This window comes from Oncorhynchus clarkii, chromosome 3 (genome assembly GCF_045791955.1).
Source record: "Oncorhynchus clarkii lewisi isolate Uvic-CL-2024 chromosome 3, UVic_Ocla_1.0, whole genome shotgun sequence".
Lineage (NCBI taxonomy): Eukaryota > Metazoa > Chordata > Actinopteri > Salmoniformes > Salmonidae > Oncorhynchus > Oncorhynchus clarkii.
In genome coordinates this window covers 7,020,157-7,037,979 of record NC_092149.1, presented here as the reverse complement: position 1 = coordinate 7,037,979, position 17,823 = coordinate 7,020,157, and the positions used below count along the sequence as shown (strand labels likewise).

The 17,823-nt window shown below is 38.2% G+C and overlaps 1 protein-coding gene across 1 annotated transcript; it reads left to right on the top strand.

The window, feature by feature from the left end:
* The first annotated feature begins 1,932 nt into the window (after positions 1 to 1,932).
* Positions 1,933 to 17,100, top strand: LOC139405681 (synaptonemal complex protein 1). The gene is made up of 34 exons (XM_071148100.1): positions 1,933 to 2,061; positions 2,154 to 2,238; positions 2,493 to 2,536; positions 7,205 to 7,369; positions 7,488 to 7,555; positions 7,641 to 7,714; positions 7,827 to 7,885; positions 8,020 to 8,086; positions 8,209 to 8,282; positions 8,434 to 8,542; positions 10,338 to 10,432; positions 10,630 to 10,814; positions 10,915 to 10,982; positions 11,141 to 11,202; positions 11,321 to 11,437; positions 11,551 to 11,655; positions 11,788 to 11,891; positions 11,988 to 12,105; positions 12,207 to 12,277; positions 12,389 to 12,470; positions 13,035 to 13,097; positions 13,177 to 13,239; positions 13,347 to 13,409; positions 13,493 to 13,609; positions 13,692 to 13,802; positions 13,920 to 14,012; positions 14,119 to 14,193; positions 14,282 to 14,359; positions 14,461 to 14,640; positions 14,773 to 14,847; positions 14,993 to 15,061; positions 15,199 to 15,306; positions 15,510 to 15,599; positions 15,795 to 17,100. The coding sequence occupies exons 1-34, from the start codon at positions 1,933 to 1,935 to the stop codon at positions 15,933 to 15,935; spliced, it is 3,207 nt and encodes a 1,068-aa protein (XP_071004201.1). The 3' UTR covers positions 15,936 to 17,100.
* Positions 17,101 to 17,823: the final 723 nt, after the last annotated feature.

The following is a 17,823-nucleotide window of genomic DNA, read 5'->3' as shown; positions in this document are numbered from 1 at the left end:
CACTTATACACACAGTGAAAAACAAAACTATAGCATGAAAGAAAGAGAAAGTTAGCCACTACATGTAAACATAAACAACAATATTTTAGAAATATGAATACATAACTGAAAGACTAACCTCAATAGAGGCCAGGTTCAATAGTGCTTGGACCCATGGGGGTCCAAACATGGGGGTCCAAACATGGGGGTCCAAACATGGGGGTCCAAACATGGGGGTCCAAAACAAACTGCAAACAAAAATACATTACTGCAGTGGCATAACTTTCTAAGCAATAAATAGTATTTTTGTTTGAATAAACAAACAGTGATAATCAAAACAAACAGATACATTAGTGTCAAATTTACCAGGCTTCAAACATTTCTTCAAAAAAGCATTGGCACTCATCAAAATGGTTCTCATAGCAACGATCACACACAGCCACTACACATTTGTCTACTGGACAGTTTTACCTCGAGATCCTAGTAAATTGTTCTAATTCCAAATTCTATGGAACAGACAATCTTTGGTCATCATCATTTTCACATGTTGAAGGGACTTGGAGGGAGGCACTTTGACGTCAGCAAATAAGCACATAAAGATACTTTTAATCATGTGTTTCATACATTGATGATGACCATAATGTGGTCTTGACACAAAAAAGAAAACAGAAATGGGATATTGTGTTCATTAGCCAGGAGAGATATTATGATGTAATTAAAGACACACTGAGTATACCAAACATCTCAGAACATCCTTAATTTGTCGGGGCATGGACTCTACAAGGTGTCCAAAGCATTCCACAGGGATGTTGGCCCATGTTGACTCCAATGCTTCAAACAGCTGTATCAAGTTGGCTGGATGTCCTTTGGGTGGTGGAATATTCTTGATTCACACTGGAAACTGTTGATTGTGAAAAACCCAGCAGCGTTACAGTTCTTGCCACAAACCGGTGCACCTGACACCTACCACCCCATACCCCGTTCAAAGGAAGGCACTTACATGTTTTTGTCTTGCCCATTCAACCTCTGAATTGTCTCAAGGTATAAAAATCATTATTTAACCTGTCTCCTCCCCTTCATCTACACTGATTGAAGTGGATTTAACAAATAACATCACACCTGGTCCGTCTGTGATGGAAAGAGCTGATGTTCTTAATGTTTGTATATTCAAGATGAAGAAAATGCAATGACAAACAAATAAAACAACTGAACACATACTGTCATTTATTTTGGATCAGTTATTTACTGTGGCCAAAGTATAAAATAACTGCTTGAATTAATTGGCTAACTTAGTCTACAATGTTTCCATAAAATACATATATTTTACTGGTATAATGCAACTTTCTATTTCTTCAAATGTATCCGTTTGATAGCTACATTCCTCACACGCTCACAAAAAATATAGATATTTTAGATATTTAAAAATGTCGTTTAGGATGGAATAAAGTTTAAACGTCGTTTGTGTTTTCGGTTTGGAAAGTGACGAAAACATCGCCTTCCACGCGCCCCTTTAAATCAGATCTGCGCGTGCCTCCAGCTGAACTCAGCCGTTGAATTTCAACTCAAAAACAGTTGGCTGTCTTTTTCACCTCCAAGTACCGTGCTATTAGCTAACGTAAGCAAATAATTCACAATTAGCTAGATATTAATTCGCGTAATATATTAGGGAAATATATTTCGTTTTCTTGTAAATGTGGCCAGTCTCCGAGCGCAACATTTATTTTTCTAGTAACGTTAGCTAACGTTGCCAGCATAGCAGTAACAGTAACGTTAGCTAGCTAAAATTAGCTAGATGTTTGCTGTTTTGACGAAATTTCAGTTTGCTAACTAAGGTTTTATGAAGAAAAAATTACCAAAGCCCCTTGCTTGCTACTTTACTAAATGTCAATAGCGTATTGTTGTCAATTAGCTACTATAGCTAGCTAACATTAACGTTACCATTTCGTTTTTAGGATGGAGAGAGGATTCAACTTCAAGCTGTTGGTGCCTCCTAGAGTCAACCCAATCCCAGGACAGGTTTCTACCGTCAAACCACAAGAAATAGTGGAGGATGGGGGATGTTTCATGCAAACTTTGCAGCAGGTACCTCAGCTTTATGTTTTGTTTGAATTAAAATAGTTTGGTATTTTGTCAATATGAATGACTTTACACTGATGTGCTACTTCAATTCTTAGGGTTATAATAAATGTTTGGACAAAGAATCAAACATACCGTTTCCCTCTATGAATATGGTTGTGCCAACAAAACCCACCAGATCAGGTATTTTATTACCATATGCATTATACTTGTACAAATTCATATGGAACTTTAATTTCAGAAATCCCTTTTTTTAACATTTAGGGCTGGTTTGTCAAACCCAGATACTCCATTGAAGGTGTTTTTTAGTCAAGGAAATAGGGATAGGCTAAACCGGTCCCTACAGTTTTGTGCAAAATGTATATATTCTGAATCATGAGTTGCACATGCATCTCGAGTTAGAATTATTTTCTCATAGATTTTCTCTCCCCCAAAAGATGTATTCAAGATGAAAGTTGTGCCACCAATGGAAAATGAAGAAGTAAGTAAACTTAGTTTGGTGTGAACACAGATGAAAACATAATAGTATGTGATGTGACTTGGAGCTGGTGGGACGTGGGGGAATAAAACTGCTATAGAGAGCAGAGGGGGATGTTTGCTTTGCCCCTTGATTCCTGAAGTTTCCCTATCCATTCACCTGTTTATATTACACCAATGAGTATCAACAAGAGTGGGTCTTTAGAAAACAACTTGGGATGTTCCAAACGTTAATTTCTGAAAAGCCGTGGTCACATCAACTTTAGCACGCCACAATATTAGAGGTTGACCGAGTATGATTTTTCAACGCCAATACCGATTATTGGAGGACCAAAAAAGCTGATACCGATTAATAGGTCGATTTTTAAAATGTATTTGTAATAATGACAATTACAACAATACTGAATGAACACTTTTTAAAACTTAATATAATACATCAATAATATCAATTTAGCCTCAAATACATAATGAAACATGTTAAATTTGGTTTAAATAATGCAAAAACAAAGTGTTGGAGAAGAAAGTAAAAGTGCAATATGTGCCATGTACGAAAGCTAACGTTTAAGTTCCTGGCTCAGAACATGAAAGCTGGTTGTTCCTTCTAACATGAGTCTTCAATATTCCCAGGTAAGAAGTTTTAGGTTGTAGTTATTATAGGAATTATAGGACTATTTTTCTATACCATTTTGTATTTCATATACCTTTGGATGTTCTTATAGGCACTTTAGAATTGCCAGTGTAACAGTATAGCTTCCGTACCTCTCCTCGCTCCTACCTGGGCTCAAACCAGGAACACAACGACAACAGCCACCCTCGAAGCAGTGTTACTCATGCAGAGCAAGGGGAACAACTACTCCCAAGTCTCAGAGCGAGTGACGTTTGAAACGCTATTAGCGCGCACCCCGCTAACCATTTCACATCACATCGTTACACCAGCCTAATCTCGGGAGTTGATAGGCTTGAAGTCATAAACAGCAGAGCTGCTGGAAAAACGCACAAAAGTGCTGTTTGAATGAATGCTTATGAGCCTGTTGGTGCCTACCATCACTCAGTCAGACTGCTCTATCAAATCATAGACTTAATTATAATATATTAACACACAGAAATACGAGCCGTAGGTCATTAATATGGTCAAATCTGGAAACTATCTGTTACGTTCTGACCTTTATTTCCTTTGTTTTGTCTTTATTTAGTATGATCAGGGCGTGAGTTGGGGTGGGCAGTCTATGTTTGGTTTCTGTTTCGGCCTAGTATGGTTCTCAATCAGAGGCAGGTGTTAGTTAGTTAGTTGTCTCTGATTGAGAATCATACTTAGGTAGCCTGGGTTTCACTGTTGGTTTGTGGGTGTTTGTTTCCGTGTCAGTGTTTGTCGCCACACGGTACCGTTTCGGGTTTTGTTTCTTCACGCTTTCTTTGATTAAAGTTAGGGACACCTACCACGCTGCATCTTGGTCCGATCCTTACTCCTCTTCAGACGAAGAGGAAATCTGCCGTTACACTATCATCTCGAAAAACAAGACATTTATTCTTTCAGTGAAATATGGAACCGTTCCGTATTTTATCTAACGGGTGGCATCCATCAGTCTAAATATTCCTGTTACATTGCACAACCTTCAATATTATGTCATAATTACGTAAAATTCTGGCAAATTAGTTCGCAAAGAGCCAGGCAGCCCAAACTGTTGCATATACCCTGACTCTGCGTGCAATGAACGCAAGAGAAGTGACACAATTTCACCTGGTTAATATTGCCTGCTAACCTGGATTTATTTGAGCTAAATATGGAGGTTTAAAAATATATACTTCTGTGTATTGATTTTAAGAAAGGCATTGGTGTTTATTTTTTATTTCACATTTATTTAACCAGGTAGGCTAGTTGAGAACAAGTTCTCATTTGCAACTGCGCCCTGGCCAAGATAAAGCATAGCAGTGTGAACAGACAACACAGAGTTACACATGGAGTAAACAATTAACAAGTCAATAACACAGTAGAAAAAAAGAGAGTCTATATACATTGTGTGCAAAAGGCATGAGGAGGTAGGCGAATAATTACAATTTTGCAGATTAACACTGGAGTGATAAATGATCAGATGGTCATGTACAGGTAGAGGAGATATTGGTGTGCAAAAGAGCAGAAAAGTAAATAAATAAAACCAGTATGGGGATGAGGTAGGTAAAAATGGGTGGGCTATTTACCGATAGACTATGTACAGCTGCAGCGATGTATTAAATAACGTTTTCCTCATCAATCTCCACACAATACCGCAAAATGACAAAGCGAAAACAGGTTTTTAGATTTTTTTGCAAATTTATTAAGAATTCAAAACTGAAATACCTTATTTACATAAGTATTAAGAACCTCCAGATGTGGTAAATTCAATTGATTGGACATGATTTGGAAAGGCACACACCTGTCTATATAAAGTCCCACAGTTGACAGTGCATGTCAGAACAAAAACCATACCATGAGGTCAAAGGAATTGTCCATAGAGCTCCGAGACAGGATTGTGTCGAGGCACAGATCTGGGGAAGGAACAAAAACATTTCTGCAGCATTGAAGGTCCCCAAGAACACAGTGGCCTCCATCATTCTTAAATGGAAGACATTTGGAACAACCAAGACTCTTCCCAGAGCTGGGCGCCCGACCAAACTGAGCAATCGGGGGAGAAGGGCATTGATCAGGGAGGTGACCAAGAACCCGATGGTCACTCTGACAGAGCTCTAGAGTTCCTCTGTGTTGATAGGAGAACCTTCCAGAAGGACAACCATCTCTGCAGCACTCCACCGATCAGGCCTTTATGGTAGAGTGGCCAGACGGAAGTCACTCCTCAGTAAAAGGCACATGATGGCCCACTTGGAGGTTTCCAAAATGCGCCTGAAGAACTTTCAGACCTTGAGAAACAAGATTATCTGGTCTGATGAAGCCAAGATTTAATTTTTTGGCCTCAATGCCAAGCGTCACGTCTGGAGGGAACCTGGCACCATCCCTACGGTGAAGCATGGTGGTTGCAGCATCATGCTGTGGCAATGTTTTTCAGGGGCAGGGACTGGGAGACTAGTCAGGATCAAGGGAAAGATGAACAGAGCAATGTACAGAGAGATCCATGATGAAAACCTGCTCCAGAGCGCTCAGGACCTCAGACTGGGGCGAAGGTTCACCTTCCAACAGGACAATAACCCTAAACACACGGCCAAGACAACTCAGGAGTGACTTTGGGACAAGTCTCTGAATGTCCTTGAGTGGCCCAGCCAGAGCGCGGACTTGAACCCATTCAAACATTTCTGGAGAGACCTGAAAATACCTGTGCAGCGACGCTCCCCATCCAACCTGACCGATCTTGAGATTATCTGCAGAGAAGAATTGGAGGAACTTTCCAAATACAGGTGTGCCAAGCTTGTAGAGTCATACCCACGAAGACTCTAAGCAGTAATCGTTGCCAAAGATGCTTCAACAAAGTAAAGGGTCTGAATACTTATGTACAGATTTGTATTTTTAATACATTTGCAAACATTTCTACAAACCTGTTTTTGCTTTGTCATTATGGGGTATCGTGTGTAGATAGATGAGGGAATAAGAATAAAAATACATTTTAGAATAAGGCTGTAAGGTAACAAAATGTGGAAAAAGCCAAGGGGTCTGAATACTTTCTGAATGCACTGGAAGCCTAGATCAGAGGTATTCGAAGTCAGAGTCATGGGGGAATTGGAGTAGGGTCCCCCCAATTAAAATAATAATAATAATAATTTTGGGAGGAACAAAAAATGAGTACAAATTATTGTATGGGACAACATACAAACATTTTTGGGAAAGATACATTGATAAGAAATATGAACATTTAATGAATTTAAGGTTGTTTGTTGATGTAAACATTGAAATTGACTGATTTTAAGGTTGTGTCATCAGATTTGGGGAGGGATGGGATCACCAGAAATTCTTGCTAAAGATATGGGGTCCCTTCTGAAAGAGTTTGCGTACCACTGGCCTAGATAGATAACACATTGTACAACTCACCAGCAAGCCAATATTAGTTGAGTGTTGATCTCTGGTGGACAGACTACAGAAACATAAATGGTACCGTAGGTCTGTCATGATACAACAGGTTGCGGGAGATGGTGAGCAGCATTATTTCCGGTCCTTGGGTTTTTTGTCACCGGTTATTTGGAAAAATCAAGGTTTGGTGTGGTGTGTCGAATTTCGGAAGGGGAGGGGACATTTGACCCATAGACTTACCCGTAACTTGCAAAGAGAGAGGGTAGAGCTCCTCGTTCTCTCAACACTTCTTTACCCAGAACTTAATCGAGCATCTGATCAATTACGCAAGACTTTAGTTCTGGGTTAACCGAGATTAGTCGCATGTGAGCAAATTAGCCTTTATCTCAATTTAGCCTTTATCTCAATTCTCAGGAGCATTCGTTTTACATAATAGGCTGTGATTCAGAGGAGACTGGAGGAAATAGCTATAGGAGGACGGGCTCATTGTAAAGACTGGAATGGAATAAATGGAACGTATCAAACATATGGAAACCACATGTTTGACGCCGTTCCATTGATTCCATTCCAGCCATTACAATGAGCCTGTCCTCCTATAGCTTATCCCACCAGCCTCCGCTGATGTGATTATGCATAGATTATGCTGTAGAGTTCTGACATGTGTTTTCTAAATCTTCTTAGACCAATTGCAAACCCAGTCAGCTGTATTCAAAACTGTTTGAAGAAGTTCAGAAAGTAAAGTATTGGAAAGTCAAAGTGGACTCAGAGGCTGTGCAAAAAGACAGGAAGCTGCAAGAAAACAAAAGAACAATTGAAACCCAACGTAAAGCCATTCAGGAATTGCAGGTATGTACCAGTAAATGTACAAATGTGCCTATTGAAAAGACAGAGTAAAAATGTTAAAGTCCTTTAAAAAAAAGTATTATTATTATATATCCTATTTTTCCTTTTCTTTATGTTTTAGTTCGGAAATGAAAGCCTCAGCATAAAACTAGAGGATCAGATCAGTGAGAATGATGATCTACAGAACAAGTATGTATTTGATTATAACATGATACTGTCACTATAGATTGTATCATCATTCTGTTTTTTTCTGTAATGTTTATTTTTCCAACAGAAACAATGCAACACGGAACCTATGTAATATACTAAAGGATACGTTTGAAAGATCAGCTGAGAAAATCCATCTATGTGAGTAAAACATGCCGACTACTCAGCCTAAGTGTACATACTAGTTGCCTGAATGCGAAATGATGACATTTTGTGGTCTACGTTGTCCTCAAACCAACCTATGTTCTCTTAGTTGAATCTGAAAGAGAGGAAACCCATCACTTGTTCATGGAAAACAGTGAAACTATTCAGGTAAATATTATAATTTTCTGTTATTTTGATTAAAATAACATAATTGATTTGTTATCTTCATTAATACACCATGTCAGTTATATGATGCTAGTGAAGAAGAATATTTGTTAAAACATTTTTATTCATTGTTATAGAGTATGAATGCTGCCTTTGAAAGCCTACGTATTCAAGCAGAAACTGACCGCCTTGAAATGCTGAAAGGTATATATACTTGAAATATATCATCATCAATGCACTTGTATTGTGTTGTGAACATAACACTCGGCACTTTACACAGTATATAAAAAGAGAACAATAACGCCAATGATGTGAATATTTTACAGTTAAAGAGGATTTGGAAGAATTTGCCGTTTTAAAGGAGAAGTTTGAGAAAGAATTCAGTATGAAAGAAGAAGAGGTTGGTCTGACTGAACATGAGTAGAGTAATGGACACCCTCTCTGAGTGGTTTTTAAAACACATTTTCGGTAACCTATTGTTGTCACAAACAATATGAACAGTATTTGGCGTTGTGTATGTAGACTATGGAAACTGAAAATGTCTCTTACAGGTTGTGATACTTCAGATGAAAATGAAGGACAAAGAAAAAGAACTTCAGGCAATCCTGCTCAACCTCCATGAAACCCGAGAGAGTTGCAAACGGTTACAACAGGCAGCACGTAAGATGGGCACTTTTTGTTCATTGATTAGGCCTAGGTCTTAAGCCCTATTTGGACAGGACTAGTATTACTAGAGACGTTGATTATGTAATTACCCCAGCATGTGCATTATTCCAGAGGATGATTTGCGTAGGATGTTTTCCCAAACTGCCTCCTATAATTCTTTTTTTTTCTTCATTCAAGGTGTGAAAATATTTAAAGGTCATGTCAAGATAGTAGGCTACATTGATAACTTGTGCTTGGCTGCCAACATTTGTAGGTGCCCTCATAATATTTAAATTGAGGAAGTGTGATCAAAATCATTATTTTAGAGATCCACAGTAAAAGTTCCTCCTAATAAAAATGCCCCGCATCCTGCTGATATGAGTTGCTGAACAGTAGACCTATTTGCACTTGAGATGCGTTTATGGATGAGAAAGTGAACTTGCCATGTCCAACAAAGTTAACCTCAGTGGATCGGGGATGCTTTGTGTTCTATTGATCTACTGCCTACTACATCAACAGCCAGGGTTTCTTTAAAGAGACAATCAGCAGTTGAAACACTAACAATGCCTTCTCCCGCCCCTGTTTTGGTAAAAAAGCTTAGGGATGAGGTTGAAGAAGTGTAACCACTCTCAAATTCATAGACAGAACAATGGATGCTTAGTCTGGGCATCCATGATATCAACATTATAGTTGTAATCATGTTTTTAGGCTATGTAGTGTTTGTTTACATTTACATTCTTTACAAACAAAGTAAAACAAGCTTATATTTTTGTTTTTGATGTGGTACGACAGTAGAACTAAGCTCATGAGGCATTTATAAATTATATTCTTCAAGAATCAATGGCTACATATCAATAATTCACAAATCTCAAAATGGATGTAGCAAATGCAAATTGCCCCTTTTAATAAGCCTATAACTGCAATACTTTTTTATTGCGTATTTAGGCTTAATTAAACTGATGCATTTGACAATGTTCAACTTCAGTTCACTGGCACAAAAGGTAGAAACAAAAGTATTCACTTTGAAAGTTGATAAAGGCAGTTATATGAAATATACACTGTATACAAAAGTATGTGGGCACCTTTACCCCCCCTCCCCCGTTCACAAAGCGAGGTCCATACAGAAATGTTTTTTTGAGATCGGTGTGGAAGAACTTGACTGGCCTGCACAGAGCCTTGACTTCAACCTCATCGAGCAACTTTGGGATGCATTGGAACGCCGAATGCGAGCCAGGCCTAATTGCCCAACCTCACTTACTCTTGTGGCTGAATGGAAGCAAGTCCCTGCAGCAATGTTCCAACCACTAGTAGAAAGCCTTCCCAGAAAAGTGGAGGCTTTTATAGCAGCAAAGGGTGGGATCAGCTACATATTAATGCCCATGATTTTGGAATGTGGTGTTTGACGTGCAGGTGTCCACATATTTGATGTGCAGCACTTTGTTTTAAGCTTCAATTGATCAAATCAGTTCTATGTTTTCTTGCTCAAACTGCAAGCAATACTTGTCAAACTCTAATGTCACGGAAAACACAGTGATGTCGATAAGAACAAGAGTCGTAATATCAGAGGACCTTGGTTATTCTGGCTGGAATTGTTACTCTCCTGCCATGGCAGATTCAGGACTAAAATTACAGATGTGGTGTTTTGTTCTTGTACACAATTACATTACGCTCAGTAAAATGAATTCCATTCGAATAGGTCTTGGTGAACTTTTAAATCCATTTCATGCATTTTACTGGAAGTGAAACTTCCTTACTCCTGTATAATATCATATTTTACGACAAGAACATAACATCTTATTTCCTTTGACAGAACAACACCAGGAAGCCCTTCAACGTTCCAAACAAGAACAAGAATCTCTGTTAGAAAGTCTGCAAAATGCAGAACAGCTCAATGAAGAATGTGAGGTTAGTATGTTGTTTTGTACTCCAATATGCTATTAAAAAGTATATTTAAAACGCAAGTTATGCAGTTCATCATGTATAATCCAAGGAGGCATATGTTTGTCATTTTCCATTCTAAGTTGTTATATATCTTCATGTGGCTGTGGACAGTACATAATGGGACAATGGAAAATGTGCATTGTTACTTTAAATTTCTATAGGAAAGTAGAAAAGCTATTGCTACAGCATTAGAGAGCAACAAAGAGGAGAATGCAAAGGTTATTGCCAAGAAAGACTCAAGCTTGGAAGAGCTCAACAAAATAAAAGATCAACAAGCAGACAAGCTTGTACAGATTCAGGCCACAGCCCAGGAATTTCAGACATCATTAACAGTTGAGATACAGAGGTGGGAAATGAATAGAGGTACTATTTTGTCCCCTGTTTGGTGAACCCCAAAATGGTAATCAAGATTCTTATATTACTTTGAATGTTAACTTGTTTCTCAGGGCAAAAGAACTTGAACTGAAGCTTACGGCAGTCACAGAGGAACTTGACAGGAAAAACCTTGAATTAGGTAAAGTATTGCTCGGCTTCGCCTCGTACTTGCGACTGTGCTAAAAAAAAAGTGTATCACACACCCTTTCGTGTTACAATTGCATAATTTTTTCGAACATTGACATTTGTTTTTAGCTTGTATGCAACCAGAGATTAAATATAAGTTTTGTTTTCTAGGAGAGATCAAAAAACAGAAAGAAAAGAAAGACAGACAGCTACAAATCCTTGAAGATGAATTGGTAAAGATTATATGTCCCCTATGTTTTATGAACTCAAATTGGCACTTCCCTCATAACTGTCATGTCTAGTCCATGGTGAGGTTAATGAAAGAGCAATTATTTTACTCTTTCCTTTTAGGATGTCAAAAATAAATCCATACAGTCACTAGAGGAAACAATTAAAGTTGTGGAGACCAGAACATCAGAACTCACCACAGAGCTTGAGGGGAAACATGCTGAAATTCACCAAGTTAAGGTGAGATGATGTTCATGTTGTGTAGATACATTTATAGTGCTACTTATTCAGAAGGATATTGTTTGCATAAATCTTATTATCTTTTAATATTGGAATATGTTGTACCCTTCTAGAATAAAGTGGAAACCATGTCTGTTGAAAACATTTTACTGGAAAAGGCTCTTGGAAATGCTGAAACGATGCAAAACGACTTGAAAGAAAAAGCCAATATGACTGAGGTTTCATTCTATTAATTATATTTTCCTTGCACAATATTGGCAATGCATATTTGTGTTTACATGTTTTGTTTGACACCTGTATGTACATAGATGAGTCCAGGAAAGAAATTGTTAATATGTTGTATTCCACAGAGGAAAATAAAAGAGATTGAGGGGCAGTTATCTGCTGCAATGAGAAGAGATGAAAAATCCATCAAGGAGAAAGAGAATCTAAAGACAGACATTGTACAGCATGAGTGAGTCATTGGATGTTCAAGTATAAAGTATTCAATAACCTGAGGGATAGTTTTCCTCCACGTCTCTGTAAATGCTGAATGTGAATTATTCTCCAGGGTGAAGTATAAGGAGCTATTAGCAAGTTTCAATCAGCTGCAGCTTGAGAAGAAGACTATTCTGGAGCAGATTCAGAATGAATCCTCAGAGGCAAACATTCTGGTAGCACAACTTAAGGTCTGTATGAATTGAACATGTGATGCTGTCTGTATAGAATAATGGAGCAGTTTGCTGATAATTCATTCTTGTGTTGTAATGGGAATATTCTTGTCATTCAGGAGAGTGAGGCAAAAGAGATGAAGATGAAGAAGGAAATTGAAAGACTCCAAGAAGAAAACCACCAATTACGGTCAGTTAGAGTTAATTGTTTATAAATCTTTAGTAATGATAGTCATTATACAATGCTGCATGCAGCAACATTAGTTTTTTTTCTTCAAAATCATTCACCTTTTTCCTGTAGAGAGGAATTGAAATCCTTAAATGCCAAAGTTGAAGAGCAAGGCCAAGACACTGAGAATCTGCAGAAGAAACTTGAAGAAAGTGTAAGCAAATCAACTGTCTATGAGGTTGGAATAATATTGTGAAATTGTGAAAATTATGATAATGCCCCTTTAGTGTAAAAGCAGTTTGAAATGACCACCTGACATTTCTGCATGTTTTGGTGGAATGGAGTTTTGGCCTGCCTGATGTCATCACCATGTGGTAAATTAGTTACTAGACCAATAAGAAAGAGTATTCCAAACCTCTCTGCCAATAACAGCTAGTTTTCAGTTTCCCCCTCCCTACTCAAACCACTCCCAGATAGTCCTAGCAAAATTCTTGCTTGAGAAATTGCTATTTGCTAAGAAGTTATTTTTATTTTTTACCATTTTATTTAAAACAATCACAGTAAGGTGCTTAATTGTTACCCAGAAAATATTTGATATTGAGATAAAATGTCTGTATTGGAACTTTCAACATGATGTCAGTTTAACACTGTTTTAAAAAAAATGCATATGGCCGAGTAAATGTCCAAATCTAAATGCACGTCTGTTTTATTCTATATTCACACTGATGAGTGATAGTAAATAAAGTTCACTATTTTCTGTTTGACTTCATGTCTGTAGTGTGGAGATCTGCAGGCTGAGCTCTCAAAGAAAGATAAACAAATGAAAGCAGTGGAGTCAAAGGTGATTATCAAAGTCATGTCTACACTTGGATTATTTTTTCTTTAATTATCTTATCAAACACTTTGCTTTTTCTCTATAGCTGTCCAACCTGAAGATAAAATTAGAGAGTAAAACTAAAATCCAGGACGAATACCAAAAAGAGGTTGGTGTTGACTAAAAAATCAATTATAAAATGACAAATGAATTATACAATAATATAAACTGTTCAGCTTTCTATAACCTGTTTTTCATTTACTTGTTTGTTCTCAGAACAAAACTTTGAAGAAACAAATTGCAATTGAGACTGCAAAATCCAGTGAACTTGAAAATGAGGTACCGCGTGGCTTTAAATGGTAATTTACAATTGCAAAATTGTAGTTCAGTTGTGATGCAACTTGGTTTTTCATCCATCACAGATAAACAAATTGAAAGAGGAGTCAGAAAATGTTCAACGATCAAATGAAGAGGAATGTAAAAATTTGCTTGATGACCTTGAAACCAAAGCAACATCTGAGGCAGAGCTTCAGAAAAAGGTGCTTATTGGAAGTTAATAATATGGTACATTCTGGTAGATGTGGCAACATACTTGCTGCACATATTGATCGATCCCTGCAGGTGAAAAAGCTACATCTTACAGCAACAGATGCCGTCAAGAGTAAGGAAGATACTGAAATCAAATGTCAGAACAAGATAGCAGACATGGTTGCCTTGATGGAAAAGCACAAGGTAAAGTTATCTTTAGGTCAATATCCACAGATTACACCAACACCGCTGCCATCTTGCATGTTGTTTTAAATGTTATCCATGTGTGTTTGTTAACATTTAGTTCTCTGTTGGTATCAGAACCAGTATGACAAAATGGTTGACGAGAAAGATGCAGAGCTTGATGAGAAGAAGAGGAAAGACATGGAGGCAACTGCTAATAGAACATCACTGGTATGCTACAATATAGTAGAGGAATACACATGAGATTGGATTAACTGGGAGCATTTCGGTAGTGTTATACCTCTGCTTCTTGGATATTTTTCTGATTTTTCCTCAGGAATTGGTGCTGTCACAGCAGAACATTGAGAATGACCGTTTGAAGGAACAACTAAAGAAAGAAATGAACGAGAGGGTAAGTGGTCATGTCCCATGCTGACAAAGCTGTGTCAAGTGACAAATGTTGTCTCTTTACTCAGTCATGATGTAATGTTGTGTTGTAGGAAAGCTTACTACAAGAGATTACAGCCCTGAAAAAAGAAAAGAAAATGAGCAGGCAACTGGAGACACTGGATGAACAGGTAGATATTCAGATATCAGAGCATAACAACAGTTTGTGTTGTTTAAAAGTGTCTGACAAAAATTGTTATTTTACATTTACATTTTTATATTTACAAATTAGCTGCCTGAGCCAAAGTCCAAAGAAGTTAGGTGTTCTGAAACCCCCAAAGTATACTCCTCCGCCAAGATGCCTATGTTCCGTTTGGCAAAGGAAAGTCAGAGAAAGACAAAAACTCTGAAAGCCTCTGTAACCCCATTCCAAACCTCAGAGAAAATAGTTGTATTGACTCCAAACATTAATGTAAGTGATCATGAACTTCTTAAAAATGATTGTGTTCGGGTCAAACATTTTCTGAAATGTTTCTCCACTATATCCATGTGCATCATCACTGTATAATACCTTAGATGAACTGATAGTGTTGATGTGTCAAAGGAAATGGAAAACGAAGCCCCAAAAACTCCATCTTGGAGCTCCATGACTAGAGTTGCAGCAACACCACGAATTAAGGTATTGGAATTGGTTGATTATTTTGTATGTTGTATTCATAATGCATAAGTTAGGCTATTCAATAATAAATGATCTGTATGTTGTATGATCACCGTAGAATTGATTAGATGAACTGACATGGTACTGTATGTTTGATGCGTCAAAGGAAACCGAAGCTCTCAGAACTCCATCTTGGAGCTCCACCAATATAGTTAGTGCAACACCACGGATTAAGGTATTGGAGTATGTTGATAAACATTTTAAAAAATCTAAGATTCATTAACTGTGTTTTCATTTATTGACTGAGCCATTCCCCCGGAGGATTCTCTCCATCCTATTTCTTTGTGAGTGATTGAGTGATTTTCTCCACAGTCTTACAGAATCAGAACTCCTCCCTCCACTGGGAAGTCTGTGCCCTGGGGGATGAGCACCCTGGAGCTTGACCCCAAGTCTGACAGCTCGGAACATAATGATTTATTGGTAAATAATGCTTCAAGATCTAATGAACACACTGCTTGAACTTGGATAGACTTAAAACATTGGATTTGTTAAAACTCAGGATGTATTATCATAACTCTATATGCAAGCTGTATGGTGTGCACATGCACATTTAATTGTGGAAATCATTTTGCTTTACATATCACTTCTTCTAACTTGGGTCTTTCTGGTTCGTATAATGGCAGAGCATTGCAGTTGCAACTGATCCATTCAAGAGCCGTCTGCAGTCAAGTGTCCCAGCAGCACAGAATCAGAAAGTGGACATATTCAGGAAGGTAGAATGAGCCAGCCTTACATTAACACCAAATACTTTACTTACTTGGCAGTACACCCTCTGTATTATGAAATAAGTTGTGAAATACCATATTGTATGGTATAGTCTATACTCTGCAACTTCTAAAATATAGTCTGTAACTTAAAGGTAGTTAATGCTGTGATGTCCAGGTCAGTATTAGTCTGTAATGTTTCAGATCCAGAGCCCTGCCATTCAGAAATCACCTGGGAGTACTTTAAAGCTCGCCGCAATGAAAAGGATGCGGGATGCTGGTTGGACATCTGTCACTGGTGCTGAAAAGAAGAAGAAAAAAACAGTTGAAAAGATCTTTGCGTAAAAAGCAAGTGCTGTGCTTTTCAAGATAGACCGTTTTCTGTGTGTCTGACAAATCTGAAAACAGTCTGCTATTTTCATTATACCACTGCTCTCAAGTTCATTCATGTCTATAGTTGTCTGATGCTGGGAAAGCTGTTGACCGAAATAGGAATTTCAAATGCAAGTCAAACGAATTTGAAATGAACCAAGTATGTTATATTGTTTTGTTGTTACTGTTTAACAACTTACTCACATTATTCATGGAAGAATATGTCAAATGCTTGTTGTTTTGAGCAAACTTGCCTCCTTTGACTCTATTCAACATGAATAAGTTCATGTTTTCATGAAATTTAATTTATTTGTTTGTAACATTGTTTTTGCTTGTGTGGTTTTAATGAACCTATACACTATATATACAAATGTATGTGGACCCCCCTTCAAATGAGTGGATTTGGCTACCGCCGAGTGCTGAAGCGCGTAAAAATCGCCTGTCCTCGTTTGCAACACTCACTACCGAGTTACAAACTGCCTCTGGAAGCAACTTCAGCACAATAACTTTTCGTCGGGAGCTTCATGAAATGGGTTTCCATTGCCAAGCAGCCTCACACAAGCCTAAGATCACCAAACGCAATGCAGTCAGATGGACAAATCTGGGTTTGGTGGATGCCAGGAGAATGCTACCTGCCTGAATGCATAGTTTGGTGGAGGAGGAATAATGGTCTGGGGCTGTTTTTCATGGTTCGGGCTAGGCCCCTTAGTTCCAATGAAGGGAAATCTTAATGCTACAGCATACAATGACATTCTAGACCAGTCTGTGCTTCCAACATGGTGGCAACAGTTTGGGGAAGGCCCTTTCCAGTTTCAGCAGGACAATGCCCCTGTGCACAAAGCGAGGTCCATACAGAAATTATTTGTCAAGATCGGTGTGGAAGAACATGACTGGCCTGCACAGAGCCCTGACCTCAACCCCATTGAACACCTTTGGGATAAATTGGAATGCCGACTGTGAGCCAGACCTAATCGCCCAACGTCAGTGTCTGACCTCACATGCTCTTGTGGCTGAATGGAAGTAAATCCCTGCAGCAATGTTCCAACATCTAGTGGAAAGACTTCCCAGAAGAGTGAAGGCTGATATAGCAGCAAAAGGGGGACCAAATCCATATTAATGTCCATGATTTTATAATGAGATGTTCCACGAGCAGGTGTCATATTGTTATTTATATTGCTACCAAATAAAATGATGCTTCAATTTGTTAGTCATTTATTTGTATTTACTCAGATGGTAATATTATCCCTCCGACTAATACACTCGTTTTAAACCTTTTAATGTGACTCCCTAATTAGGATCCCATGGGAAACAATGACCAAAAGTAAGGTTCTTACTACCCTATCACATAATTCAAACAGGTATGGTGTGTTTTTGAAATGTGTTGCCTACTGTTCTGGTCTACAATTCACAATATTGCAACGTAATACGTCAAGTATATTCGTGACGTTGATTATAAAGTGAGTGACCTAAGGGGTGCTCAAACGCAATGATATTGTCACTGTCCCAATTTTTTTTTATTGTATTTTTTAATTTAACTAGGTATGTCGGTTAAGAACGTTTTATTATTTGCAATGACGGACTAGGAACCATAGGTTAACTTTTCCTAGGGGCAGAAAGGGGAGATTTTTACCTTGTCAGCTCGAGGATTCGATCTAGCAACCTTTTGATTACTAGTCCAGTAGCGCTCTAAATACTACCTGTCGCCCACTAGCCGCAATCAAGTGCTAGTCGAAACTAGGAAACTCGGAAATGTTCGACTTGCTAACTGGTTGTAGTTATTCACGTGCCGCGTTCAACAAATGAGAAGATCGAAATTTCCGAGTTTCCTAGTTCCGACTAGCACGTGAACATAGCCCCTCTG